The sequence below is a fragment of the Psilocybe cubensis genome, chromosome 2 (assembly GCF_017499595.1).
Source record: "Psilocybe cubensis strain MGC-MH-2018 chromosome 2, whole genome shotgun sequence".
Taxonomy (NCBI): Eukaryota; Fungi; Basidiomycota; class Agaricomycetes; order Agaricales; family Agrocybaceae; genus Psilocybe; species Psilocybe cubensis.
In genome coordinates this window covers 1,925,072-1,951,103 of record NC_063000.1, presented here as the reverse complement: position 1 = coordinate 1,951,103, position 26,032 = coordinate 1,925,072, and the positions used below count along the sequence as shown (strand labels likewise).

The 26,032-nt window shown below is 45.3% G+C and overlaps 8 protein-coding genes across 8 annotated transcripts; 5 read left to right on the top strand and 3 right to left on the bottom strand.

Moving 5' to 3' along the window:
- Window positions 1-122: 122 nt before the first annotated feature.
- Window positions 123-5,407, bottom strand: JR316_0002149 (Endoplasmic reticulum chaperone BiP; the record flags this gene model as incomplete). Its single annotated transcript, XM_047887944.1, has 19 exons — window positions 123-184; window positions 303-616; window positions 677-880; window positions 934-1,205; window positions 1,268-1,818; window positions 1,872-1,974; window positions 2,030-2,222; window positions 2,276-2,368; window positions 2,422-2,436; window positions 2,500-2,512; window positions 2,568-2,610; window positions 3,353-3,706; window positions 3,762-3,846; window positions 3,899-4,416; window positions 4,481-4,693; window positions 4,750-4,815; window positions 4,868-4,950; window positions 5,006-5,263; window positions 5,317-5,407. The coding sequence occupies 19 exons, from the start codon at window positions 5,405-5,407 to the stop codon at window positions 123-125; spliced, it is 3,531 nt and encodes a 1,176-aa protein (XP_047752867.1).
- Window positions 5,408-5,452: 45 nt separating this feature from the next.
- Window positions 5,453-6,463, top strand: JR316_0002148 (uncharacterized protein; the record flags this gene model as incomplete). Its single annotated transcript, XM_047887943.1, has 4 exons — window positions 5,453-5,553; window positions 5,585-5,859; window positions 5,888-5,979; window positions 6,026-6,463. 4 exons carry the CDS (start codon window positions 5,453-5,455, stop codon window positions 6,461-6,463), a joined length of 906 nt encoding a protein of 301 aa, XP_047752866.1.
- Window positions 6,464-6,616: 153 nt separating this feature from the next.
- Window positions 6,617-9,876, top strand: JR316_0002147 (Structure-specific endonuclease subunit SLX1; the record flags this gene model as incomplete). Its single annotated transcript, XM_047887942.1, has 7 exons — window positions 6,617-6,726; window positions 6,779-6,820; window positions 6,878-6,974; window positions 7,033-7,148; window positions 7,218-7,435; window positions 7,520-7,623; window positions 7,681-9,876. The coding sequence occupies 7 exons, from the start codon at window positions 6,617-6,619 to the stop codon at window positions 9,874-9,876; spliced, it is 2,883 nt and encodes a 960-aa protein (XP_047752865.1).
- A 187-nt stretch (window positions 9,877-10,063) lies between these two features.
- On the bottom strand, window positions 10,064-14,455 carry JR316_0002146 (Mediator of RNA polymerase II transcription subunit 14; the record flags this gene model as incomplete). Its single annotated transcript, XM_047887941.1, has 19 exons — window positions 10,064-10,367; window positions 10,422-10,771; window positions 10,827-10,912; window positions 10,959-11,166; window positions 11,226-11,475; window positions 11,625-11,934; window positions 11,994-12,072; window positions 12,126-12,324; window positions 12,367-12,536; window positions 12,586-12,912; window positions 12,965-13,006; window positions 13,053-13,096; window positions 13,152-13,331; window positions 13,383-13,463; window positions 13,581-13,713; window positions 13,770-13,848; window positions 13,900-13,991; window positions 14,044-14,176; window positions 14,235-14,455. 19 exons carry the CDS (start codon window positions 14,453-14,455, stop codon window positions 10,064-10,066), a joined length of 3,288 nt encoding a protein of 1,095 aa, XP_047752864.1.
- A 349-nt stretch (window positions 14,456-14,804) lies between these two features.
- Window positions 14,805-18,054, top strand: JR316_0002145 (putative inactive serine/threonine-protein kinase scy1; the record flags this gene model as incomplete). Its single annotated transcript, XM_047887940.1, has 13 exons — window positions 14,805-14,942; window positions 14,999-15,265; window positions 15,315-15,461; window positions 15,510-15,589; window positions 15,643-15,966; window positions 16,018-16,315; window positions 16,370-16,444; window positions 16,497-16,798; window positions 16,849-16,921; window positions 16,982-17,116; window positions 17,179-17,524; window positions 17,575-17,954; window positions 18,007-18,054. 13 exons carry the CDS (start codon window positions 14,805-14,807, stop codon window positions 18,052-18,054), a joined length of 2,613 nt encoding a protein of 870 aa, XP_047752863.1.
- A 999-nt stretch (window positions 18,055-19,053) lies between these two features.
- On the top strand, window positions 19,054-22,608 carry JR316_0002144 (uncharacterized protein; the record flags this gene model as incomplete). The annotated part of the gene is made up of 19 exons (XM_047887939.1): window positions 19,054-19,190; window positions 19,251-19,315; window positions 19,369-19,880; window positions 19,931-20,071; window positions 20,134-20,333; window positions 20,390-20,412; window positions 20,476-20,565; window positions 20,612-20,693; window positions 20,749-20,792; window positions 20,852-20,862; window positions 20,918-20,999; window positions 21,055-21,164; window positions 21,228-21,248; window positions 21,298-21,397; window positions 21,449-21,481; window positions 21,536-21,613; window positions 21,667-21,822; window positions 21,879-22,010; window positions 22,067-22,608. 19 exons carry the CDS (start codon window positions 19,054-19,056, stop codon window positions 22,606-22,608), a joined length of 2,559 nt encoding a protein of 852 aa, XP_047752862.1.
- A 75-nt stretch (window positions 22,609-22,683) lies between these two features.
- On the bottom strand, window positions 22,684-23,166 carry JR316_0002143 (uncharacterized protein; the record flags this gene model as incomplete). Its single annotated transcript, XM_047887938.1, has 3 exons — window positions 22,684-22,805; window positions 22,855-22,911; window positions 22,968-23,166. The coding sequence occupies 3 exons, from the start codon at window positions 23,164-23,166 to the stop codon at window positions 22,684-22,686; spliced, it is 378 nt and encodes a 125-aa protein (XP_047752861.1).
- A 232-nt stretch (window positions 23,167-23,398) lies between these two features.
- Window positions 23,399-25,707, top strand: JR316_0002142 (Mediator of RNA polymerase II transcription subunit 12; the record flags this gene model as incomplete). The annotated part of the gene is made up of 10 exons (XM_047887937.1): window positions 23,399-23,498; window positions 23,557-23,654; window positions 23,712-23,836; window positions 23,889-24,108; window positions 24,164-24,369; window positions 24,422-24,626; window positions 24,681-24,746; window positions 24,799-25,056; window positions 25,109-25,513; window positions 25,597-25,707. 10 exons carry the CDS (start codon window positions 23,399-23,401, stop codon window positions 25,705-25,707), a joined length of 1,794 nt encoding a protein of 597 aa, XP_047752860.1.
- Between the last annotated feature and the right edge of the window lie 325 nt (window positions 25,708-26,032).

The window sequence follows — 26,032 nt, the reverse complement described above, 5'->3', positions numbered from 1 at the left end:
AGCCTTGAACTACACCAGAGGAATCGGGAAACGATTTAATATGGATCGAATACGTCATTGATACTAGTACACATAAATATGTTGAATTTGAATAAAGTCTCGAACGTCCGTCTAGTTGTGGGCTACAGTTCATCGTGTTCTGCTGAGTAGTGATCATCATCCTCATTGTGGGTACGAGGAGAGTCTGAATTAGAATAGAGTTTGCTTGTGATAGGATTGACCGCCGACTGCAGATCTAAAGAGCGTGAAAGGCGGCGTCGGTCAGTGAATGTCTATGTGCATACAAATCGAAGTAAACTTACCCGCTAATTTTTCTTCCAACTCTTCCAGACTAGCTTCATTGCTGTACTCATCTATCCATTCATTGCCCTCCCGGACGATTTCCTGCAGAGCATGTTTATCTGCAGAGCCAAGTTTGGCACTTATGCCATCCTTCTCAGAAAGTTGTGACTTTAGGCCGTACACAAAATTAGAAAGATTGTTGAGAGCCTCTGTTCGTTTCCGATGTAATTGATCCTCTGCCGCAAACTTTTCGCCATCTTCGACCATGCGGTCAATTTCCTCTTGTGACAGGCGTCCTTTAACGTTTGAGATTACAAGGGATTCTGATTTGCCACTGCATTTGCAAACAAATAAACAACAGGGCAGAAAGTAAAGCCGTAGGAATGAAACTTACGTTCCCTTGTCCGAAGCTCTGATAGTCATGATTGAATTGGAGTCAAGTTCAAAAGTGACTTCAATTTGCGGAACCCCTTTAGGCGCCGGTGGAATGCCGTTCAGGTCAAATTCGCCAAGAAGATGATTGAACTTGGTCTGTCCGCGTTCTCCTTCGTACACCTTGATCGAAACAGTGTTTTGGTTATCGGCGGCCGTCGAAAAGCTAAGAAAAGGGTAAGAAAGTGTGTATGTGTAACATCGCATTTGGGAGCTCACATTTGGCTTTTCTTGGTGGGGATGACAGAATTACGTTTGATGATGGGAGTGAAGACACCTCCCGTGGTTTCAATGCCAAGAGTTAGGGAGTTGACATCGATGAGTGTGACTTCGGAGGGCCCGTCAACGCCACCCAAGATGCCAGCTTGAACAGCGGCCCCATACGCAACGGCTTCGTCAGGGTTAACACCCTTCGATGGCTCCTTGCCAAAGTAATCCTTAAGTAGTTGTTGGATTTTTGGGATTCTGGTGGAACCGCCCACGAGAACAATCTATGTGAATCCATCCAGAATGAGAAAACAGGGTTTGACAACCTTAGAACACGGAAACCCACCTCATCAACGTCGCTTTTCTTTATGCCAGCATCCTTCAGGATCCTCTCAACAGGTTTCATTGTCTTTTTGAAAAGCTCCATGTTGAGTTCTTCAAATTTGGCTCGAGTAAGAGTGTCCGAAAAATCGTTTCCGTTCTCAAAGCTCTCAATCTCGATCTTGGTGCTTTGTTGCGTAGACAATGTTCGTTTGGCGTTTTCGACGGCCTTCTTCAATTTGCCCATAGCGCGTTGATTTTTAGTGACGTCGGTCCCAGTTTTCTTTTGGTACGACTTGGCCAGGTAGTCGATAACGCGGTTGTCAAAGTCTTCCCCTCCAAGGTGAGTGTCTCCAGCGGTTGCCAGAACTTCGAAAACACCCTCTTCGATGGAGAGGAGGGAGACATCAAAAGTTCCACCGCCGAGATCATAGACAATGATTTTGGATTCGTCGCCCTTCTTGTCCAATCCGTACGCCAAAGCGGCCGCAGTAGGTTCGTTAAGAACGCGAAGTACCTTGAGACCGGCGATCTCGCCTGCATCTTTGGTCGCTTGTCTCTGAGCGTCGTTGAAATCTGTGAAAGAGAAGTAAATAAACGATCACTGAAAAGGTATGAATGATAATTACACGCTGGAACAGTGATAACAGCGTGCGTGACTCCATGACCAAGATATGCCTCCGCTGTTTCTTTCATTCTCGTCAAAATCATGGCGCTGATCTCTTCAGGTGTCTATTTGTGCCCATTAGAATTTTATAGACCTTCTGCTCGATATATATATACTCACAAACTGGCGTAATTTGTCTTGATATTCGACATTGATGATGGGACGGTTGTCCTTGTTCTGAACGGTAAAGGGCAAGTGCTTGAGGTCTTGCTGAACTTCTTTTTCATCCCATGTTCGACCAATAAGCCGCTTAACATCAAAGATCGTATTTTTGGGGTTTGAGTGGAAAGCGTTCTTTGCACTGTCTCCGATTCTGAAAGAATCATCAGCCTTTGGAATTTATCACAGAGCAAAGGGAAAACATACAGTCGTTCGTCGCCGTTAAAGCTGACCCACGATGGCGTTATTCTATGTCCTTGATCATTTGCTATAATTTCGACTCGTCCACCCTTATAAACGCTATGGCAGCCATAAGACAGCGTACAACATGACTGGTAAAAAAATAAACGCACCCAACGCATGAATAACTGATAGCATAGTCCAAGATGGTCAGATATGAATTTCTGCACAGTGCATTCCAACAAACTCACGTTGTACCAAGATCTGTAAAACGTCACAATAAGGACAAGTTTACTATACAAGAAAAAGCAGCGCGTACCAATTCCAATGACTGTCCCATATTTTCCAGCAGGCTCTTTAGCCTGCGCAGCTACGGGGCATAATAAAACAATAGAAAAAAGTATAAAGAAAACGAGCGATAAAGAAGTCAAGAACGTTGTGCTCTGTGATCGCGTCGGATGCCGACGACCGTCGATACGAGGAGACATCTCAGGACTGGTAGGTGAAGATTTTGCAAGGTTCCATTTCCTAGGCAGCGCATGATTTATACTCTTCGTGGACGATCATGGTATACTGAGGAATTGCAGGGAATCACGACACGTAGAACGACGACGCAAAGCAAACGTGGACTTGAATATGTCGACGTGGACATGAATGAACATAGATCGTGATTGCTAAGCTTTCTATCGATCCCTTGAGTGAGCGGGGCCGACGGATGCAAAATGAGTGGTAATCTTTGTGTCGAGTCAAAAATTGAGGTCGATCAAGTACAAGTTCCACGTCTGCAGATCATGATTGGCCACAAGGATGTAATGCCGGTGAATGCCGATGCCAGCCTCGGTCCAAGCAAATGCAAACAAGCACCCCTAAGCACCTATATTCCTTCCACTCCCATGCCAAGGCCAGTCAAGGTGCGCTGAGATTTCTTTGCCAAACTACAAAAGACAACAATTTCCATTTGTACACCTACAGGCGTATCTAGCATTCATGTACACATATTAAAGAAAAGTCCGAAGGAGAAATAAAAGAACATGCTACCAAATTACAATATTCTAGTACGACTGTCAAGCTTCAGCTCTAGATCTGGGGTCCCGCCATCCTAACCTTCTCGTCGACATCGCTTTCATACAGCGCAAAGGCCTTGGTGAACATGCCAGCAAGCTTTCTGAGCTCTTTCTGGAAGGCCTCCTTGTCCGCCCAAGCGATGGATGGGTTGAGGAGCTCTCGGGGGACACCCTCAAGAGACGTGGGTATTGACAAGTTGAAAGTGCCAAAGTTTTCAAACTCAGCCTGAGCAAGTTCACCAGAGTGCACAGCGTCGACGATGCGGCGGGTATATTTAAGAGGGCAACGCTTGCCTGTGCCAAATTTGCCAGCTGTCCAGCCAGTGTTGATAAGCCAGCAGTCAACTTTGTGCTTCGCCATACGCTCGGCGAGCATCGAAGCATAACGGCCGGGCTAGAGCGTAATTGTCAACACGGAATTGTGGATTCCAACAATGATATTAACTTACGTGAAGGACGATGAAAGGAGCACTGTAGCAAGTAGAGAAGGTGGGAATGGGTTCAAGCACACCATCTTCAGTTCCTGGAGTTTTCCTGAAGAAAAAAAGATAAGAATAAGTTTGGGTTAAAGTAGAGATGAACTCACGATGTGTAGCCGGCCAAGAAGTGGTAGCTGGCCTGCTCGGGGGTGAGTCGGCTAACAGGAGGAAGTACACCGAATGCATCGCAGGTCAACATGATGATGTTGGTGGGTTGTCGGTCAACCATACAGGGTATCTGGGCATTAGGAATGTATTCGATAGGATAGGCGCAGCGGGTGTTTTCAGTAATGCTGACGTCATCGTAATCGGGGATGCGAGAAAGGGGATTGTAGACGACGTTTTCGAGGATGCTACCGTATCTGATGGCGTTGTAGATGTCGGGTTCCTTTTCGGCAGAGAGGTTGATGCATTTGGCGTAGCATCCACCTTCAATGTTGAAGACACCAGTATCAGACCAAACATGTTCGTCATCACCGATAAGCAAACGATTAGGATCAGCGGAAAGAGTAGTCTTTCCAGTTCCAGAAAGACCGAAGAACAAAGTGACGTCGCCTTTCTCAATGCCAACATTGGCGGAAGAGTGAAGAGAAAGTTGACCAAACTTGACTGGTTGCAGATAGTGCTATAATAACAAAATGCGGGGTAATTAGGGGTCATCCAATTAAGCGAAATTTGATAAAGCATACCATAACAGAGAAGACACCCTTTTTCATTTCACCGGCATATTCAGTACCGAGGATGACCATTTCCATACGTTTGAAGTTGATTTCCACAGAGGTTGTGGAGCTCATGCCTTTTGTGAAACGGTTAGCCGGGAACTGGCCGGCGTTGTAAATGATGAAATCAGGTTCTCCAAAGTTTGCAAGTTGCTCTTCCGTCGGGCGGATGAGCATGTTATGCTGAAAGGCAATGCATTAGGAACCTTATCAAAGAGACGAGGGAATGAAAGACGCACCATGAACAAAGCATGGTAGGCTCGGGCACAAATGACGCGAACCTTGATACGGTACTTGGGATCCCACTGGAACCAAGATATGAGCGTGGAAGCCAGGGGATGTGGAAAAAATACTAACCCCAGCAAATCCGTCAAAAACATACACGTTGTCGCGTGTATTAAGATAATCGATGGCACGTTCTCGATTAATTTCAAAAGTATCTGGATAGACATGAGAAAAGAGATGGATAGGAAGAGAGGAAATAGGAAAGCGTACGCTCGTCCATCTTGATATTGACTGAACCCCACCAGATGTCATCCTTGCTGGTGTCCTCGAAAACGATACGCTTGTCCTTTGGACTGCGACCGGTCTTCTTTCCGGAAAAGTTGATCAAGGCACCGGAAGAGGAGATGATAGCACCCTCATTGCGGATGGCATCTTCGTAAAGAAGAGCGACGGGGGCGTTGCGTTTGATCTGGATACGATCCATGTCGAAACCGGCCTGTGAGAAGTACTCGAGATCCTGGCCGATGACTAGAGAAAGGGTAAGCGAGAGGAAGACAGGGGCGGGGATGGACAGAACATACGGGTCGAGAACTGCTCGTTGTCGTGTGATTGGGCATAGTTCTTGTGGAGGATGTGGGGGGTCACGTATGGGGTGTGGTGGGGGAGAACCATTTTTGAAAAAGCGGGGAACTGGGGGAGGGGGAGGGTAAGATATATATGCACAGAGAAAACAAGATCCGCGAGCGTGCGAAGTTGGCGTACCTGTCTAGAGAAAGGAGGAGTAGTGGAATGAATAGGAAAGCGGGCAAGGGCAAAGAGTGGTTTTATAGCACCAAGGACCCGCTGCAGCGCCATCCCTGGATCGCCGGAAATCCAAAAGAATCCCAAGGAAAATCACAGCAGAAAGGGCCGATTTGGCCCGAGCACCGTCGTCGGTGGCCCGTCGCAGGTCCTCCGCAACCTCTCCGCACGGAACACGCTGGGTGAAGAGAGAATGCATCTCGAGTCGCAGCCCTGCCGGACCCGTACCCGTAAGCTGGGTATCACATGCTGCGCTATAAACAGATCCGTCCCCTGGATTCCCCGCGTCGGCTCCCCGCCCCAGGATTCCCAGCGCATCCCGGGTTCGTGTTTTGCTCATATTATAAGCAGCTGGTTCTGAAGCAGAATGCGCGTGGGCGATGAGCGACTTTCAAGTTGCGCCCCTCACTGCACGCGAACTCGCCAGGGTCAGGGATCTGCACGTGCGTATGTTTTCCCTTGCTCCCGTGTGTGCCTGACGTGTTGCAGGCCAAGCTGCTCCCTGTGCAGTACCCTGTCTCTTTCTTTATCCATCTCCTCGTCATTCCATCCCGTGCATGCTACGTAGCATACAGCCATGGCTCTCCTGTCGGTTTCATTTCAGCCGCTCTCCACAATCCCACCCGCTGTTTCATCTCGGGAGATTCCGAGGTTTCCCCTCGTCTCGAAATCCTCACCCTCGGCGTCCTTCCTGCTTTCCAACACCGTGGTCTTGCCCGTCGGCTCATCATGTCTCTCGTCAATGCCTTCAAGCAGGACCCCGCCACCCCCATTCTCATCTATGCCAACGTTTCAACCACCAATACCCGCGCTCTCCAATTTTACGAACGTATGGGCATTTTGGTTTCTTCCGACATTATTACCAATCTATATCGGACTTTGTCCTACGGATCTAGAGATGCCTATTTAGTAGTAGGCGCCTTGTAAAAAATCGTGTATCATTTACTTGTATAATACTTGTTAGGGGGTTCTTAATTACATCAGGTGTAACTGTTTCACGCGTCGCGTGACATTTCGCGTTCAATTGCTCTCACGCATCACGCCGGTAGCTCTCTTGCAACCTAGTCGCGACTGCTTCAAATGGCCTCTATGAGGCCCGTCGGCACACGATCCTCTCTCTTTTCTCACTCGACACCTCTTTTCTATGCCTGTTATCTTCTTAAATCAGTCCAGACCCCTCAATCAACAGCGTAGGCCCTCCTGCACATGTTTCCCGGAACATAAATCTTAATAGGCAATTAGAACCTACATAGGGAGTACACCCTCTCCTCCCCGAAGAATCAGGTTAATTTCTCTGCATGGCTTTATGCCACCGAATTAACTGAAATGGCTCCTCAACAGGCAACATAACGGAGAACTTACCCAAGGTGCCAAAAAGACGAGATCTAAAAGACCATGGGTCATGCAAATGATAGTGTATGGATTTCCTTCAAGACTAGTGCGTGCTCGACACTTGTTTGACCCCCTTAGATGTCTCACATTTATCCTAATCAAAGGCAGCCCTGCAATTCGAATGGGCATGGCAACACCCGCACATATCTCGCCACCTTTGCGATGCGAACGGACGTATGTTTGGGATGCGAGCCGCAAAATTGCTCAAAAAGAACGTTACGTGAGTATCGATACAGCTCATTCAGCATCTCTTTCTCACCTAATACATCCGTCGTTTCCCAAATCTTAGAATTGTCCGCACCATGATTTCGTTGCATCCTTTTAATACATGGCCACTTCATGTCAAGATATTTACGAAAGAAGTCGCTGACCAATGGGCAGCAGCTGATGCAAGTGGAATTTTACCATTGCCACCAGGGTTTACTTGTTCAGTGGAGCTCGAAGGCGTCGACGGGAGATCTGGTCTACGAGGTTCTGGGCGCAAGGGTCCTATTAGCGTAGATGACGGTCAGTGTTTCGTCTGACTTCGCGCTTCATCTTTGCACCATGGACCCTCATGCTTCTGTTTTCCTTTCCCGTGGCTTTCTTTAGCCGAATTCACATCTGAAATATTGTCCAAAAGCAGAAAAATCATAGACTCGGGCCGCCCATTAACTTGTTCCATATGTCATGAACCTATCGATGATTTCGCAACGGTAAATGCATCCAATATATCGCGTACCTATATTTCTCATTTACTTGGATATACTCAGGAACCTACCAAGTCGGGCCTTTGTCCTTCTTCCAATTGTGAAGCTGTCAGCCATCTGGAATGTCTATCAGGCCACTTTAAAAAGGAACAGCCAGAAATTACAACCATGATTCCTAGAGGTGGTCATTGCATATCATGTGCTGAATATACTTTGTGGGGTGATGTCATTCGTGGATGCTACCGTCGGCTACCTCCCACAGATCCAAGTGGAGATCATCCAGATGTGGCCACCGACGATATGTTTGTTTCGGATGACGACGAAGAGCTTGCAAAAACTCCAAACGTGAAAAAGAAAGCACAGCGTTCTTCCCGGGGAAAAGGAAGGAAATTGTCAAAGGCAGCCAACAAGACCTCGAATGATTCAACAAATGGCTCAACCAGCAGCGAAGGAGAGTCTTTTGATTTTAATGATATCTCCTCTAGCACCCAAGGTGGTATGTCAACGCCACTGAAAAGAGGCGTTGGACGACCACGGAAAGTCGTGCACGTTTATTCTCCACCAGTGAGGCTGATGTCGCCTTTGACGGAAAATAATGCAACTCCTATGCCAAACAACAGAAAAAAACGGAAAGGGAAAGAAAGAGCTGTAGAACCAACGTCATCAGACATGGAAAATGTCTTCGGTAATACTGCTTCAAAACCGGATGGTTTGTCTCTGTCGCCCACGAAAAGAAGACGTGGTAGACCTCAAATTAGCTCTCCTTCGCCATCTTCTGTCAATGTGTCAGAAATAGCGTCACCCGGAACTAAAGGCAAGGCAGTGGCCTCCCCGAAATCAAAACCTCGCGAGTTAACGGAAAAGAAAAGCAACCGAGCATTGTCTTCTCGGAGGTCGACGTCCAGTAGCGAAGGAGAATTTTTCGACTTTGATAATATCGCTTCAAGTTCGGAAAGCGAGCCTTTGCCGGTGAAAAGAAAAGTTGGGAGGCCACCCAAGGATCGTGAATCTCCAATTCATAGGATTCCGCCGGTAGTTTCGCCCTCTCCGAAAATCAGGTTGCGGACTCCTAGTCCACGGATAGGCGCCCGAGTTGATAGCAAAGATCGAATCACAGGGACTTCGACCACACATCATATTCCGGAAGTTATCGACCTCACAATACTTAGCTCGAGCGACAGTTCTTCCACCGGTAAACGGGGTCGAGGTCGACCTCCAAGAAATCATGAGGTTATCAGTATTGGTGATACCAGTACAGAGGCTGGTTTATCTGCAGGAAAAAAACCGGCAGGTCGATCAGGAAAGGAGAAAGCCAGCCGTGTGAGTGGGTCGTTGGGGCCCAGCATAAGCTCTTCCCCAGCTGCAAAGAGGGGTCCAGGTCGACCTCGAAAAAGCTCCAGCGATTCTTCCAGCTTAGATAGTTATTCTTCAATCTCCAAGGGCGCTCGCACACGACCACCTAAAAGCGCACCTCCGTCGTCATCTAAGGCTTCGAGTTCAAAAGATACATTACCCTCGCCAAAAAGATCTCGAGGCCGGCCTCGAAAACCTTCTGATTCTGCAGCACTGCTCTCTTCGACATCGCCTAGTTTATCTTCATCTTTGCAAAAAGGTGCCTTACCTCAATCTACATCTAATTCCACGGATAAGACTAAGATGTTGCCTGTGACAGCCACAAGACCTCGAGGTCGTCCTCGACGATCATCTGGTTCCCCCACAGCATCATCAATACTGTCGGCCGATCCCCCTACACCCTTGACACAGGAGCATCTATCTAACTCATCTGCTACTTCAGACACTGGAAACGTATTGCCGCCTGTAAAAAGAACCCCCGGCCGACCTCGAAAATCGTCTTCAGCGTCATCACCTCTGGAATCTAGTATACCCTCTCAGCAAGATGTCAAGCTTCGATCTCCGTCGGTCGTCTCGGGCAGAGATGGCGAGCCATCTGTTGAAGGCAAAAGAACTCGTGGTCGTCCTCGAAAGTCTTCTGGATCTTCCGCAACACCGTTATCACTATCTTCCAGTCCATCTGTTTTAGCCTTCCCTAATTCCACTAGGAAGTACCACCAATCCTGCTTGATCTCACCTTCACCTGCCGACAATCCTCCCTCATCTCGATTGTCCCTGGCTGATCAGGAGCTCGACCATGATCTTCAAAAAGCCATATCTCACCTTCAAATATCTAAGCCATCTGAAACTTTTAAGCATAGGATCATCCAGAGAGGGAGCTTAGAAATAATAGAACTGTCGGATTGATACGTACTGAGTATCCAATTGTTTTCATATTCTCTTCATTAGGTTTACTGTACATAGTTGACACCATTTAAAATAATACAAAGATATACGTGTACGAGTAAATAGTGAAAAGCACGAGGTATGAGATAAAAAAAAAGACAGCAAGCTCAAACACGATAACATAAAGGATGAAAATAGAAGGAAGTAACTAAAGAACCATATTAGAGTCTAGTTCCTTTAAAATCTGGTCATGGATAGCAGATGTAAGGAAACCAATGCTGCCACCGTTGCAGACCACTCCTACATCAACGGCAGCAATCTTGCCTACTGGTAATGTTCCAGAGGTCAAACCTTTTCGTACTGCCTCCGAAATGATTTCGCGCAAACGGGGTATAGGTTGTAGACCTAGCCCATCCACTAGAGAATTCTGTTTCCCTGCATCAAATAACGAATGGGATGCATCAAGGATCGCCACCCTCTGGGATGTCATCAATCTGAAATCAAGGCCATGTCTATGATGAAAAGTCAGGACGTCGATTAAAGCCGAAAGCAAATAAATTACACACTTCAAATCACCATACAAGAGACGATACCATCCCGCTGCCTTCGCGAAGACATCAACATGTTTCCCTTTCGCATCACAATCCTGGCGTATCTTGTGTAACTCGACTACGATAGGCAGCGTATTCCTGAGAAGTGTCACCAGATAATGAAGGGAAGGAGCCAGGCGACCGTGAGCATGTCTTAAAATATCGCGGAAAAAGGGTTCGGCATCTTCATGAGGATTAAAGGAGTCGAATCCTATATCCGTTTCCATTGCATTTTGATCTTCTGGTTCAATCCGAGAAAACTCGAGATTAAAGCTGCCGCCTGTAGATGAAAGTTGGTCTTCGCAGGTGATGGAGACTGTATAACTCTGATGATGCAACTAGATTAAAATGTGCAACAGCAACAATGACGATCAAGGCTACCTCAGCATAGGCGAATTCAACAGTTTGCAGGTCGAAAGAAAGCAATCGCACATCACGCCACTTTGCATGGCTAGACATTTGCGCAACTATAACAAAATTAGTGAAAAATATTTTCTCGAGGAGTTAACCTACCTTCTCTGGCAATAACAACCATTTTTGATACTTTGGCCCATTCTTCTAAGAATTCATCCACACAGGTATTGACATTCTCAGATAAAAATGAAACAACAGCTTCAGTGGTGTCGTAAATGATTCGTTTTGATGGGCGAATGACAGCACTCCCACTGGCTTTTTTGCCAATGGGTTGCTGAACGTATTTCAGTTTTACACAAGTTACGACCTAGGAAATAAAAAGAGCCTGTGAGTATTATGCTGACGGCCAAAGTAAATCATCATCACCTGTGCTTTGTCACTAGACCACCAATTTAGCGGTATAACCCTGATATTTGGCATTGCTGCTTCCGCTGCAGGGGCCCCGGACAAAATATGTTCTGATTGAACACAGAGTGCAGGAACAGAACGGGCAAGGGATGATTGTATCCACGTAAGCTCTGGAGAGATTGAAGAACTAGTTGCAGGGTTGACATGGGTGAATGGAATTCCACGTAATTTGAATTGCCTTTCGACGTTAATGAATGCAACGCGAGCACTATATCAAATATTCAATATAAATGTAATAGATAGTAGAGGTTTGTTCACCTGCAATAGCTGTATAATTCACGTAACCCTTGTGTATCTAAGCTAAAACTAAAACATTTTACGTTGGCTGCATACTGGGCTCAAAATTCCACAACTTACCGAGAAGGGGCGACTTTGTCTGATCGATCGACCGGTGCGTTATGTGAGGTAATATCTTCAGACTTGTTGAGAGTTCTTCGAGAAGACCGTGCAGCAGAAGGAAACGCTGCCTCTCGAATTCGGTCAAAATCGAGCCAAGCGATATCTTCCATTACCATGGTCGTAAACGGCGCATTTTCGATAGGCTTGGTGGTAATCAAGGCAAATTTAAAGCGTTCCTCTGCCACTACAAGGACAAGATAATGACTCGGGAAATTGGCGAGCTGAATAAATAGTGACCAAGTATGCTCTGGACCGAGTTTCTCCATTTCTGCAGATTACTGTTAGCATGACGAAATGTATAAATATTATGATAAATTGTTAAGTGACCTTGCTTTGGGAAACTCCGACGACGATATACCTGTAAACCAAGATAGTTTGCTTTTTGTTCCGCTAAGTCAATAATTGTCTGCATGACAGTTTCAGTCTCCTGTCCAGACAGAGTGATGACATGAAACCTACTGAACCGCGCATAGTGAACAAGGCGTCAAATAAGGCAGCGGGGTTCTCATTTAACCTATCAGTCACTACTCTGAATCGAGGGCCGCGGCCGGCAGCAGCAAGGTCGCCAGTGTCTCTCAAATCTAGCTTTCCGGTTCTGGGGTCAATCGTGACGATGACAACTTCTTCATCACAAAGCTGCACCCGCAGTGCTTGCAGGCTATCTGGAAATCCGAAACTCCATGAGCCTAAAATACAACACCTCATGGGAAAAGCTGATGTACTTTCTGAAATGAGCGTGACCACTCCGGGTTGGGAAAATACTTTGGTTGGCCCATGTTGCGATTGATTTTGAAAGGTTTGCAAAAGGGCCTTTGTGTGCTGTTGAATTGTCATCCGTAAAAGGCGTTCAAAATCGATATTATCAGCATCCTTTACAAACGTCAATAGAGTACAAAAGGCGTAGGCGAAGGAACCTTACGATATACAAAACGCTTTCGGGAAGATGTGTATCTTCCGCAGAAACGATAACACCAAGAGCGCCTTTGGTAGGTTCCCAAACAACAGAAAATTTGAGACCCTCCACTTCATCTGAAGGTTTTGCCCTTCCTAACTTGGCCTTTTGCTGAAGGCGTGCAGCCACGCGTTGCCTCGAAGTGCGAGCAGGTCCTGGACCTGTCTGTGGCGGCGCGTGCGTTTCAATGATGGATATGGTCAACGTACCGCCGAGAGGAGGTATTTTATGACGTCCGGGGGTACGTCTGAAGATCACTTTAAGATATAAATTGTTGAGAAAAAAATGGAGAAACTTGCAACCAATATGATGCCCGTAAGCTTTTCCTATCTGGTGTCATTTCAACCTTTAAATAGTCGGCCCATCCCAAAGATCTCATGCGTTCAGCCTAGATAAATTAGAACTTCGAACAGACCATATCATTATGGTCATACCTGATACCACAATATTTCAAGTTGGTATGAAAGGGACATCATTTCTTGAGATGAGGTGAATCAGGACCGTAAGCTTCCGTATACAAACGGTGAACCTACGTAGAAAATTATAAACGCGTACAAGAGGCGTGTCAATCACACCCTGGGGTAATCGAGGCCTATGGGGCGCTTCCAGTGAAGGTGCTACTGAAATAGGTCCTTCATAATAGTACCCAAGCCGATTATCTGCCTCGTCAACTATATGCTGACGGATGATACCCACGGGCGTTCGAGGGAACTCTGTTGCTAGCCTTTAGGTATAAAATATTAGGGATGATTATAATTACATACCCTGCAACCCAGTAAGATCCCCTCCAACATTAATCAAGAATTCTACTTGAGTGCAAAACCATCCAGAAGTTTTTTCTGCTCCTTGAAGACATAGAGAAGTACTAAACAGTTTTGGCACCGTAAAATGAACGCGTCCACCAGCTATTGAAATGCAAAACTTGAGTTCTACGCGTAGAAACGTTGAATACGTTCTCCCACCTATTCGATAATCCGACATTTCTACTGGAATTATCTCCGTCATACGCAGACGATAGCGAATAGTTGCCTCCATGTCAAGAAGGGTTTTATGAATCTCGGCATCGGTCAATGGTGTAGGCGGTATCGCTAATTTCTACCATAAATCATAATGATAAATTTGTCGTTTGCAAAAAAATAGGGACAACTGACTTTGATACAGGTTGGAAGACGTAAATATGATCCTTTAGTAAGGACGTCCAAAGAAGTAAGGAGATCATGATTTCGGAGTCTGGTGTAAAATGTGAGGGATCGAAAGGGAACAGAACGGCGAGGTACGCACCTCGCGGGATCCAGGGATTCTTTTCCATAATTCAAACCTCTTATGGCATCATCAAATTGCTGATTTTGGGTCATAAGAAAGGCTGTGATATTCTGGGAATGTCATAAGATAAGAAACGGAACCAAGGAGGTCACTGAAACCCACCATGCATTTTTGGACAGCATCAGCATCCCGAGACCATTTGGCCACCGCGTAGAGTTTAACGACCTGCTTTTTCGTATGTACAACCCAATCTGCAAGTTTGCGCTTCCGAGCTTCTTTAGACATGTTGGGCATGCTATATAGCGACGAGGATTGGAAATGAGTTCAAATTACAAAAATGTCGGGGCGCTCACGTTTCTGCAAATTCCGACAGTTCTGCGTAGATTGACTGAACAACACGCGAAATAAGATCTCCAAGTGATATCTGCCCATCGTAAACAACTGGTAGTTCTTTCTCTAGTTCTTCTACCGAAGGATCCATAGATTCATCTTGGTGAATGCCATTTGGAAATGCACCCATAAGAGTCGGTGGAAGATCAACGGTCATATCATTGTGAGCAACAACAGAGTCCATTGCAAATATTCAGTTCTTGCTTTTGAATTCACCGCATGAGTATCGGTGGTTCTGGAATAAACAAGAGGGAAATGGATGGGAAACGAAGCGTCCGACTGTCTGTGTTGAGAGGAAAAAGGTCCTTTAGACAATGACTCTCTGGAGTTGGCGTTTACAAATGCGGACAGCACATGATCGATATGATCGCGACTGCCATAAACAGTGTCACTGCAATGATACGCACAAGAAACGCATTATAATAACCCTGAGCTACTTTAATCACGCTGCGTCGTGGCCCTGTTGTTCAAAACATCAGGTTTCCGACCAATCCAACTTCACGAGCATACGTTGGCCCAACACACCCAATCCCATGGATTATCTCCGAACTTTGGGGTCTGCGGCTGTATCAACCCTGGTCCAGAAATCAGGGCTGAATCTACCGTTCTCGTTGGGAACAAAACTTACACAGGTGGAGGGATACTATACGATATATGATGCCACGAAGCGGGTATAACTTATCTTCTGCTCTAATTCATCTCACTGCATTCACATCAGCTTTGCTAGGATGATGGGAGTCTCGTCTCTGTCTTTGAATACGATTTCAGCGACTCCAAGAAGAGTTCCAAGCCGTTTGCCCAAAATGCACTTCGCAAGCTCCGTACAACGCGCCATCCAGATGTTTTAAAATTCATGGATGCAGTGGAATCTGACTCCAGCATCTACATTATGACTGAACGCATCCGCCCGTTGTCCAGCGTTTTGCCGCAATATTCGAACAAAAGTGCCCAAGAAAAAGAAGATTGGCTTTTATGGGGGCTGCATCGAATCTCAGTGAGCAAGTTCGCACAAACACCTTATTATCATTTTGACGGCACCCAAGGTAGCGCTGACTTTTCTGAATGACCAATGTATATCAACACATGGGAAACTGTGCTCCAACTCGATTTTCCTTACGCCCTCTGGTGAATGGAAGCTTGGAGGATTTGAACTACTCAGCAACGCAAAGGATGAAGGCGCCCTTTTATACGTAAGCATCTGTTTACCTGTATAACCCCATCGTTCATATTTCAAATAGACAATGGGGGGGTTACTTCCGGGTTCAGCTGCATGGGCATCTCCTGAGGTGAAAAAGAGTGGATGGTCAACTTTAAAGGAGTGAGTACATAGTGTCAATGACCATCGTCGGAATGTACTTAAACCCATTCCAGGTCTGACCCTGCATCTGCTGATGCGTATGCACTGGGTTTATTACTTCACGCTGTATTCAATCCAAATCACCCACCCCCTCCAACGGCGGAACCCCCTCACCCACCACCCGCACCTGCTTCTCGAGGAGCCATACCCGCTTCAGTTTTTCCTTGTTTCAAGAAGCTACTAAATCCAAATCCTAAAGGACGCTTAAGCCCTAAAGCATTCCTTGAAATTGGAATGGCAGAAACAGGTTTTTTCTTCAATAACCGTCTCGTGAAAGTTTGCTCAGGGCTGGACAACTTTGCCTTGGCTAATGAAGCGGAGAAGACTTTATTACTGAAGTGAGAACTTGCAATATCACATTAATCCATATAAGCTCACTCAATAGCGAGAACTCTGAAGGAATCTGCCTCCTCATTCCCCCCTGAATTTGCCGCTTATCGAGTTCTTCCTTCATTGCTCTCCGCGTTGGAATTCGGGGGCGCATCAGCGGCTGCTATCCTTCCTTTGGTGCTGCAATTCGGCGCAAACACATCGCCTGAAGAGTACCCAAAGGTCATACTTGCCCCCATAATCAAATTGTACGCAAGTCCTGACCGCGGTACTCGTATGGCGCTCTTAGAGCACCTGCCAGAATACATTGATAAATTGGACAAAAAAGCGGTCAGCGACAAAATATTCCCGCATTTGGTACGAGAGGATTTGATGCATTGTTTCCTTTCTCCTCATACGTCCTATCTTAAGCAACTTGGATTTTCTGATACAGTCGCCGTGATTAGGGAGGCGACAGTCAAGTCCATCATTCTTTTTGCACCGAAGGTAAATTTACCCCAGAGGCATCGTCTCAAATATTATTTATTGAATCCTCCAGCTATCCGACCGAATCATTAATAACGATCTACTACGGCTCCTTGCAAAATCGCAGACAGACCCTGAACCTTCTATTAGAACGAACACTTGCATTCTGCTTGGAAGACTAGGTCCAAGTTTAGGATACAACACCAAGCGAAAAGTCCTGGTACCCGCATTTTCTAGGGCATTGAAAGATCCATTTGTACATGCCAGAGTCGCGGGTCTTATGGCTTTTATGGCTTCGATAGAATGTTTCGAAGTCCCGGAGCTGGCGTCAAAGGTCATCCCTAACATGTCATTCACATTAGTAGACGATGAAAAGTATGTTGGTTGAATTGTACCGCGACGTCGATCTTACTCAGTTCTTGCAGGTTAGTGCGCGACCAAGCCTTCAAAGCATTGGAAATCTTCGTTAAAAAGCTCGAAGATCACGCATCAAAAATGGTCAGCTTTCTATTAAAATGTGTTCCCCCCCGACTCACTGTTTTCAAATAACAAATTAAGCCCGCAACGGCTATCGTTTCTGGAAGCACTGACGTTCACAACGGAACTAATCCAACTTCAACAACTTTAGTAAATTCTGCAGCAGGCGCAGCGGGTTCTCTGGCAGGTTGGGCCATTAACAGCCTTGGAAAGAAGGTAGAGTTTTGTTTAATTATTTCATCTATATGTATGATATACCGTTCTTATCGCAAAATAAGATGGCAGTATCAGAATTAATAGCCCCTATAAGTTCTGTACCGGGGAAGGAATTAGAGCGATCAACGTCTGCTCCGGATGCTTCTTCGCTGAGCAGCCACATCGGAGAATTGACACGACCGTCGCTCGCGACGACAACACAATCTTCTCAGACATTACCAAATTCTCCATCAACATCGAAAATAAAAGCTATGCAACTTGGTGCAAATAAAGTTCCAGGAGGGCTGAGCATGGGCACTTTGGCTGATGACTTAGCCAACGAAGCTGCCGCTGCGTCTGCTTCCGTCGAGGGAAACCCTTGGGGCTCGGATGATTTGATTGACGTTCATGCAGATGACGATGACTGGAGTAGGTTTTATGCATTTGTCCATCTTTTCCGACTCTAATCATGTTTGTAGGTGCCTTTGAAACTGCCCCTACCCAGCAACAAGTCCATTCTCCATCTCCGGCACAGCTATCTAACAACAACCCATTTTCGCAATCATCATCGTGGGGATTGGGATCGAGTATTCCTAGTAGTGGGCCGACTGATTATTTGGAAAGTAAAAGGACAAACACGTTGCAAAGGGCGGTTTCACCAATATCCCGGCCCTACTCCTCTCAGTCATCTCGTCCAATATCTCCCCCTCATGACCAATCATGGGAAGAATCCGGGAATTGGGAATCGACAAATACACCTTCCTCTCCAAGTCCTCGTATTGCTGCAACCGCTCCTGTAGCACTCAGCAAAGAAGACAAAGCTTTAGAAATGGCAAGACGTAAGGAGGAACGCAAGCAAGTGGGTAACCCCAATCGATTCCGAGAAATCCACTAACCTAAAATAAACCCAGCGTATTGCTATGCTCAAAGAGCAGAAAAAGTCTGCCGGCAAGACCTAGTGATATCCGTGTGTAGCTATACTTTAAATAAAGCATATCCGACCGTGAAATTATTTATAGGAGATTTTCAAGGATCATCAGTAAGTACATGAGTTGTAATCAGTGACGCCATACCTTGTGTCAAGTATACCACCATTACCCCTGTATAAACTAAACTATATTTGTGGACGAGGCTCCGAGTAATATTGCTTGCACACTTAACCTACGGTTAGTGGTGAGTATCCACAGAGTCCTCATTAGAAGTGTAATACAGCATGCTCATAATTTAAGTGGACCAGTCAGTAATATGAGAACCTCTCCTGATTGTACGTTCCTATCCTTATCAGCTCTGCAAATTCAGTTGTGCCTGAAAGCTAAATTGTGATCAAATTTATATATAAAGTACATATAGCCAACGTTTTTCCACGATGGCACTTTCTCCACTTGCCCGGTTGCTCGCGTCACGATCAGCCTTGACCTTGCTTTTGTCCTCAAGGTGGAGGCACCGCTATCTCTTTCTCCTCCACCACTTCCCAAGACGCTTTCAGATACGATACACCGCAAATGTCGGCCATTGATCCCTCAAAGGCAGGAAAGAATAACACCACAACCGCCTTTCTTACTTCGTTGGCTGTCAACGGAGCCTTACTTTTGATTGAAGTCGGGGCTTTTGTCGTACTAAAGCAGAGATTATGGAGAATATACAGTCCTCGTACGGTGCTGCCACCTCCGGAGTCAGTCCTATTCAAAAATATGCAACATGGACACCCCTATTTACAATAAAGACTTCATTGTTAGTAAACGAGCTCAAGAGCTACCTCCAGGTATTTGGAAATGGATCCCGGCTATTATTACGGCTCCTGTAGAAGACATTGCAAGTTTTTTTATATTCTGGACGATTAATACATTCGCTAATTCCATCTCCATTAGATTCACAAAAATGGACTTGACGCGTGAGTTTACTTGTTCTGTATTCAATCCGTCCTACTCCTAATAAGTATATACTGTTTAAACAGATACATGTTTCTACGTTATATCAGACTCCTCATCATCATCTTCTTCATATTTACGGTAACAACGTTTATCATCATCGTTCCCGTTAACGCAGCATACATTCCCATTGTCAATAAGGGCCTGGATCGAATTTCATGGTCGAAGTATGTGTCTTAAATCTATCAGCTTAACCCACGAAAGTTGATTCTGGAGACACATTCTAGCATCACCAATCCGAACGATCAAGCGCGTTTTGCAGCTCATGTCATTGTCGTATACCTCCTTACTGGTAGGTCCTTCAGAACGCATATTTTTAGACAATTCCATAAAATTTTTGTATAGCTGTTGTTGTCTACTTGATTCGACGAGAGATGCTGCATTTTATTCACATGCGTCAGCAATTTCTTGTTAGTAAATCACATTCCCGTCTTCCCCAGGCTCGCACTGTCCTTGTCACCGGGGTTCCTGACGAATTAGCCAATGAACGAGATCTGCGTACATTTGCCAGTTTTGTGCCCGGAGGAGTGGATCGCATTTGGCTGTATCGCGACACTGGTTCCCTGAATGATGTTTTTGAACGACGCGTCGATGCTTGTTCCAAACTAGAAGCAGCCGTAGCAGAGGTACTCAAGAGAGCCACACTCGCATGGGGAGCAAAAAACAAACAATATAAAAAATCCCAATTTCGGAAGTTGAAGGACGCGGAGTGCACCGGAGAAGACGGCGAACTTGCTATTCCAGAGGCAAAACAGGAACTGCTAGATGAATTGGTTCCTATTGACGCGCGCCCAAAACATAGAACAGGATTGCTAGGAATATTTGGTCGTAAAGTAGACACTATCCAATGGTGCAAGGTTCGGTCGCTTGGTTAAAACTTGAAAACCCCTAACTGTTTTATTTTTAGGAAGAGATTTCCAAGTTAAACATAGACATCAAGTCACGAAGGGAACATATTGTGGAAGGGAAATTTCTAGGAAGTGCATTCATTAGATGCAATTTACAAATGGGCGCCAACGTTCTTGCTCAGTGCTTGAGCTACCATGAGGTTAGCTCCCATTTTCTAAATCTCACCCCACCAATGGTATACTTACCACACTGGGGCCCCAGCCTCTAAAAATGGAGAATAAAACAATGGAGACACATCCCAAGGATATTGTCTGGAGAAATTTAGATGATGGTGCTCTTGAGATGAAATCCAGATATCTTGTGTCATGGCTTGCTACAGCTGGTCTTATCTTTGTCTGGGCCTTTCCTGTAACATTCATTGGTACTCTGAGCAACGTTTCGGATTTATGTGAGAAAGTGCAGTAAGTAGATTTTGTGTGCTGATTTTGGGTGTTGCTTGCTGACTGATGTTGTCAAGCTGGGTACAATGGGTCTGCAAAGGTACACGGAAATTGCATTTTTTCTAGATTTTTGGTACTCATGTGGCGAATTTCAATTTTCCAGCCCCTACTATTGCAAGAGGCTTGATAGAAGGCGTACTACCTCCTCTTCTTCTTGCCATCCTTTTTGCATTGCTCCCCTTCATATTGAAAGGTAACTTGGTCTTCTCCCATCTCAATATCTTACGCATATTTTGTAGCTCTGGCTTGGTATGAATGCATCCCAAGATATTCCCTCATATCAGTCAGCGTTTATCGCCGCTTTTATCTGTTTCTATTGATGTAAGTTCTAAGAAAATCACTTTCTCGATATCACTGCTCATTGGTCGACACATAGACATGGCTTCTTGATCGTTACTTTGACCTCCGGAATCACGAATGGCAGGTTTTTGTGCTACCTTCACAGCCAAATTTATATTGACTGACTTTTTCACCGATAGCCGTTGAAGCGGTATTTGCTTTTTCAGTTTTTTCTCTTTCCTAATACCATTTTGATTCCTATCCAGATTATCAAAAATCCTACTGAAACGGTTCAAGAGCTGTCCAGCAGATTACCTGGGGCATCAGTCTTTTTCTTAACTTACATGGGTGAGATTTCTTCATCTTTTGAAAAGAATTACGCTGACCTGTTGCCTCTTTGCAGTAACTCAGGGTCTAGCTGGTGCTGGAAGCGCGCTTGTTCAATTGGCTCCATTGGCATTACATTATCTACGGAAGTGGTTTCTAGGACGTACACCACGTCAGGCGTATGAAGTATGTTGATTCTATTAATTCGTCCGTTCATGTATAAGGTTATATAACGCTTAACAATCGCAGGTGACATTCAAAATGCCATCTGTAAGCTTGCTTTATAGATGTAAACATTCCCTTAAGTAACGTTTTATAGGCTGACTTTGGTACTCTGCTTCCACGTTTGTCACTTTTGGCGACGATTACATTCGCCTACAGCGTTTTATCACCTTTGATTAATTTACTGGCGCTCATAAGTACGTATAAATTATCAAAGAGTATGCTGCATATTGATAAAATAACCCAAGCGTATTGGATGTTTTACTTGGCATGGAAGTTCTGTGCGTAATTTTATGACAAAAGCAAACACAACGCCCGCTAACTTTAAGACGCAGTGTTGACACAGGTCTTTGATCAGCCAGACGAAAAGGAAACGGGAGGTCTGTATTTCCCGATGGCGGTGAATAACCTATGTACGTGGATAGCTAGAATCGACCATTTCACTATTGGACCAATGCATTTACAGTCGTCGGATTGTACATTGAACAGATCTGTTTGGCCTGCCTTCTCTTTCTCAAAGTATCTTCAGCCGGAGTGACAGCCTTGGTCGAAGCTATTTTCATGCTCATACTTTTGGTCATAACTGCTTGCGCCCATGCATTCATTTCGAATAGTTTCCGTCGTGAGTCTTGAACTTCGTTGGCGACAAAGTAACATTTGACCGATTTGAAATGCCAGCATTGGGTCAATTTCTTCCAATGTCTCTTGCGACCAAGAAAATGGCTAGCAGATACAGGAGAAGGGCAGAAAAAAAGGGGATTACACTGGACGACAATAGTGACAATGAAATGGATCTTTTCAGAAGGGATCGTGAGTAGAGCGAAAGCAAATTACAAATTTGATGCTGATAATTCCTTTCGTTGAAGGCATTCGTAGTGTACGTCGCCGAATAAAAGCGACGACGAAAAAGCTGGATGGAAAGCTGGATCAATTAAAGGCCAAAGTTCAAAGACCGAGCACAGACAGTCACCAAACAGAAGAACATAAGGATGTGTCTCTCCATGATACGGTAGTGGCTGAGACCCCTGCGAACATCAATGAAAACAACAATGGGTCACAGAAATTGTCCCGAAAGAATTCCTCAACTTCCAGAGAGGAGAGGAAGTCATCACCGTCACTCAAGTTACCGACTTTCGATGCGCCTGCGCCTGCGGTCAAGGATTCTGATACATCTGAGGATGAAGATGACGACAACGAGCATGCATTCGATCATCCATCCACATATGTTGATCAAGTGTGGATCTGGATACCAAAGGACATCCTTGGCTTGAGCGATTTCTTGGTGAAGGACCTGAGAGAAGCGGGAATCGAAGCCAGTGACGTTGGTGCAAACATGGATGCTGAAGGCGTCGTGGAAGTAACGCGGAATCCTCCAGACGAAGATTGGAGTGGCGGTCATGATCTGTAGTTTATATTTTACAACTTTAGGTATACATTTTCTGACTTAACCACGGGGAAAGTTTCATAGATTGTTAATGTTTTTTCATGACTTTTCATTTCCTGGCTGCAATTCTTCAATAGGGATGCGGACGAGGCGTTGCCCCATCGAAGAAGACGTAGCTGATTGGCCACCATCTTCAGGTTCTTGAGTTCCTTGTGCTTCAACTTAAGGTCGGTTAGAAAATGTGTAGAGGTTAGATTGTTTGAGGCGTACGGAATTGACCCAAAATTTGGAACATTTTAGGCCACTGTGTCAGAACTTGGCCATGGACTATGATCCTCTATGGTCAACAAATTTTTTGATTGTAGGCCTTAGTTAGAACTAACCTTCTCCAGCCTTAGCCATTGTTTCACAATCGTCACCTAAGGCTTCCAAACGTTCCAGATATAGAGCACTTGCTCGCTCTAAAGCAGCAACTCCTTCATATTCCTTTTTCTTCTCAAGGAGTTTGGCAACTGCAGCTGCAGTAGCATTTGCGTTCGATGAAACTTGTGATGCACGATTAGGGGCGACAGAATGGCGCATCATCGCGGCAGGATTCAACTTGTCACGACACGAAAGTTACCAACCGTAATAGCACAACGCGCTCTTTGCATGTGTTAGGTTATAAGGACCGGGAATTGATCGCGATCGGGCCGTGTACACTAATTCACACTGGCAAGTTGCGCTAACGAGGGTAACGATAAGACACCATTGTGTTGCATAGCAGGCAGCTTTAGACCCCACCGCATGGTCTCAAAGGCTTGTGAGGCCTGAAATGCGAGAGAAGAAGGAAGACAAACAGTCGACCACCTTGCCCGTGTACGAATCTCAGCCTCCACGATGGCTTCCAAAGATTCACGACACTGCGGACCTAGGTGAGTAAAATTCTTTCATGTGCTAGTAGGGAAGCATCGTCTCTGATGTTTTAACAAGGATACGTTGGCTTCCATCCTCCTCGTCCAGGGCAAGACGAAGACAACCTTTCCGAAAACAATGTCAAAAACGGTTTCATACTCGCTCAAGCTGTTCCTGTGAGCCTTCTGACCCACATTTGTTTGCACGGCGAATTCATTATCATCCCGACGCAGGTCGAATCCTTTAGCGCACAGTCGGTGATCAATGAAACATTACGCTCTACAGATTCTATGTCAAAATTGGAACAACTTATGAACGAGGTATTCATCCGCAGGGCAGAACGCATACCGCCTATTTCGTGCGTTTAAAAATAACTTAATGCAATTTTCTGTGCTAATTGTTTTCCTTAGTTCCTCGACCTTTCGCATCCCAACCAGAGTAACGTTGAACGATGCCAAACGTCAAGCTTGGTTTGCTGATCTGGCAAATCCTGACGTTCCTTTGCATAAATTGGGTAAAAGTGTTCCTCACGGCGCTAAAGGTCATGATTTACTTGACCTCTTACATTCCAACAATGTGGAAATATCACGCGCAGTGTGGTTTCTACGCGTATTTGGTGCCAATGAAACGGTATCTAATATATATTCGGTTGTACTTTCGTACCCTAATGAGACTGAAATCGCAGGCCGGACTGAGGAACAAACCTACATATATTCCTACTCAATACAGTATCGACTGGGCTAATATAGTAACTGGTTATATGAAAAAGCAATTGTTGGAAATTGCCTTACCGAGTGCCCCCCGTCTTGGCCTATACATCAAACAGACTTTCAAAGGCGTCCTGGCCGAAACCGATACCCGAGAACGCTGGATGTCTCGATTTATCTACTGGTATATCGATTCTCTGATCTGGTCAGGACAGCTTCGCTCACAAAATTCCTAGTCTTAAGCTACTTCGTACTTTCTACTCAGAAGATCTGGTGGACCATAGGACGTTCCTTACATGGCTTGTCCAACAGATGATAACTTGCAACTTGGCCCAGGCTGGATTTTTGACACGTCTTACTGATGAATACTTGTGCGACATCCTATGCAGCCGTGCCTTGTCAAAACCCCTCGTGGAAGCTTGCCTTGCTAAATTATCGGAGGTGTGTAAATTTCTAATAGATCGATTGACGCAAGCATTGTGATCACATTTCTAGATTCGATCGACATCTGCCCGTGACTTTCTTAGAGACACTGAAGAATTGTTAAAAGTTACCCTCCAGGTACGTGTAACACATAGGTTACCGTTCCAATCGCTAATTTCGCATATGAAAGCGGGCTTGTATGATCTTGCCAGACGCATTCGTCAGTCCTAAAATGTGGAACATATACTCATCGTTATTGGAGGATATAATGGGTGAAGACTTGATTAACCTACATAATACCTCCATCATCGAACCGACAGTCAGAGATATCAACTATACCATTCGTAGCCATTTATCGGATATTAAGAAGAGAAACCAGGCTTTACTATTTCTTGGCCCAATTGCCCAAGTATCAGCTCGCTTGGCTTCCTCTGTTTCTGATGTCAAGGTAAGCATTCTTTTCATAGGTTTCTCGTTATCGATCTTAGCCTTCTTTTTAGTTTCTCAACGCTATATCTGCCGACACCGACATGAATTCTCTCTCGTACTTTAAACGAGACCCTAATGACCCCAGTTTCAAGGACAAGCTTGACCTGCTTCTTACTTGGAGCGTTACACCTCTGCAGTATGGAGACCACCGACCGTATGCAGCCGTGACCTTGATTCGTATTTGGCGCCAAAAAGCACGAGATAGAACAAGTCGCCGTGACGTCTGTAGTCCTGACGAGTTCCTTCAGGACCAACTTTTTGATTGGCTGGATTTGTCAGAAGTTGCAGGTGACACCAGTAACATTCGACATGTCGCACTCCTATATGGAAAACTGGTTAAACACGGCATCTTTTCATATGCTAGCTACATTCAACGATTGATTGCTCGGGGAGAAGTTGGTCTGTCGACTTCGGAGGTTTGTTACCTATTCTTCTGTTCAATTTAACAAAAAATAACGAACATTCAGGGGACCTTTTCCCGCCATAGGTTGTTTCTTAGTTGGATACCCCTATTCAACTCAACACCGTCGCTTATACACCAACGCAAGGTTATTTTGCATGGAACAAGAGCGCGCGAGACACCGGAAGATATGACAGAGCGGGAAATTAGGAAGGAGATTCGGGGCCTTATTCCTGATATTTTTGAAGGCTCGTTTTTCGTTCTTTAATTTATAACCTTAATTGACAGGTCTTCAATAAGGCGTTGGCCCTTCCCTGACTACGTGGACCTCTACATCTACTCTGTTAGACCAATGTAGAACATTGATGACCGCTACCCGGTTTGAACAAGTCAGGACTTTTAGGCAATGGTTAATTCCAGTATTCAAAAAGTATCTTGCCCGGTATGCCTTCTGGTTACCATTCTCCATGGGCACTAGAAGCTAACAAAAGTGCTTTAGGGCTGCTGTGGTTGATCACGCAGTGTTGTTTAAAAG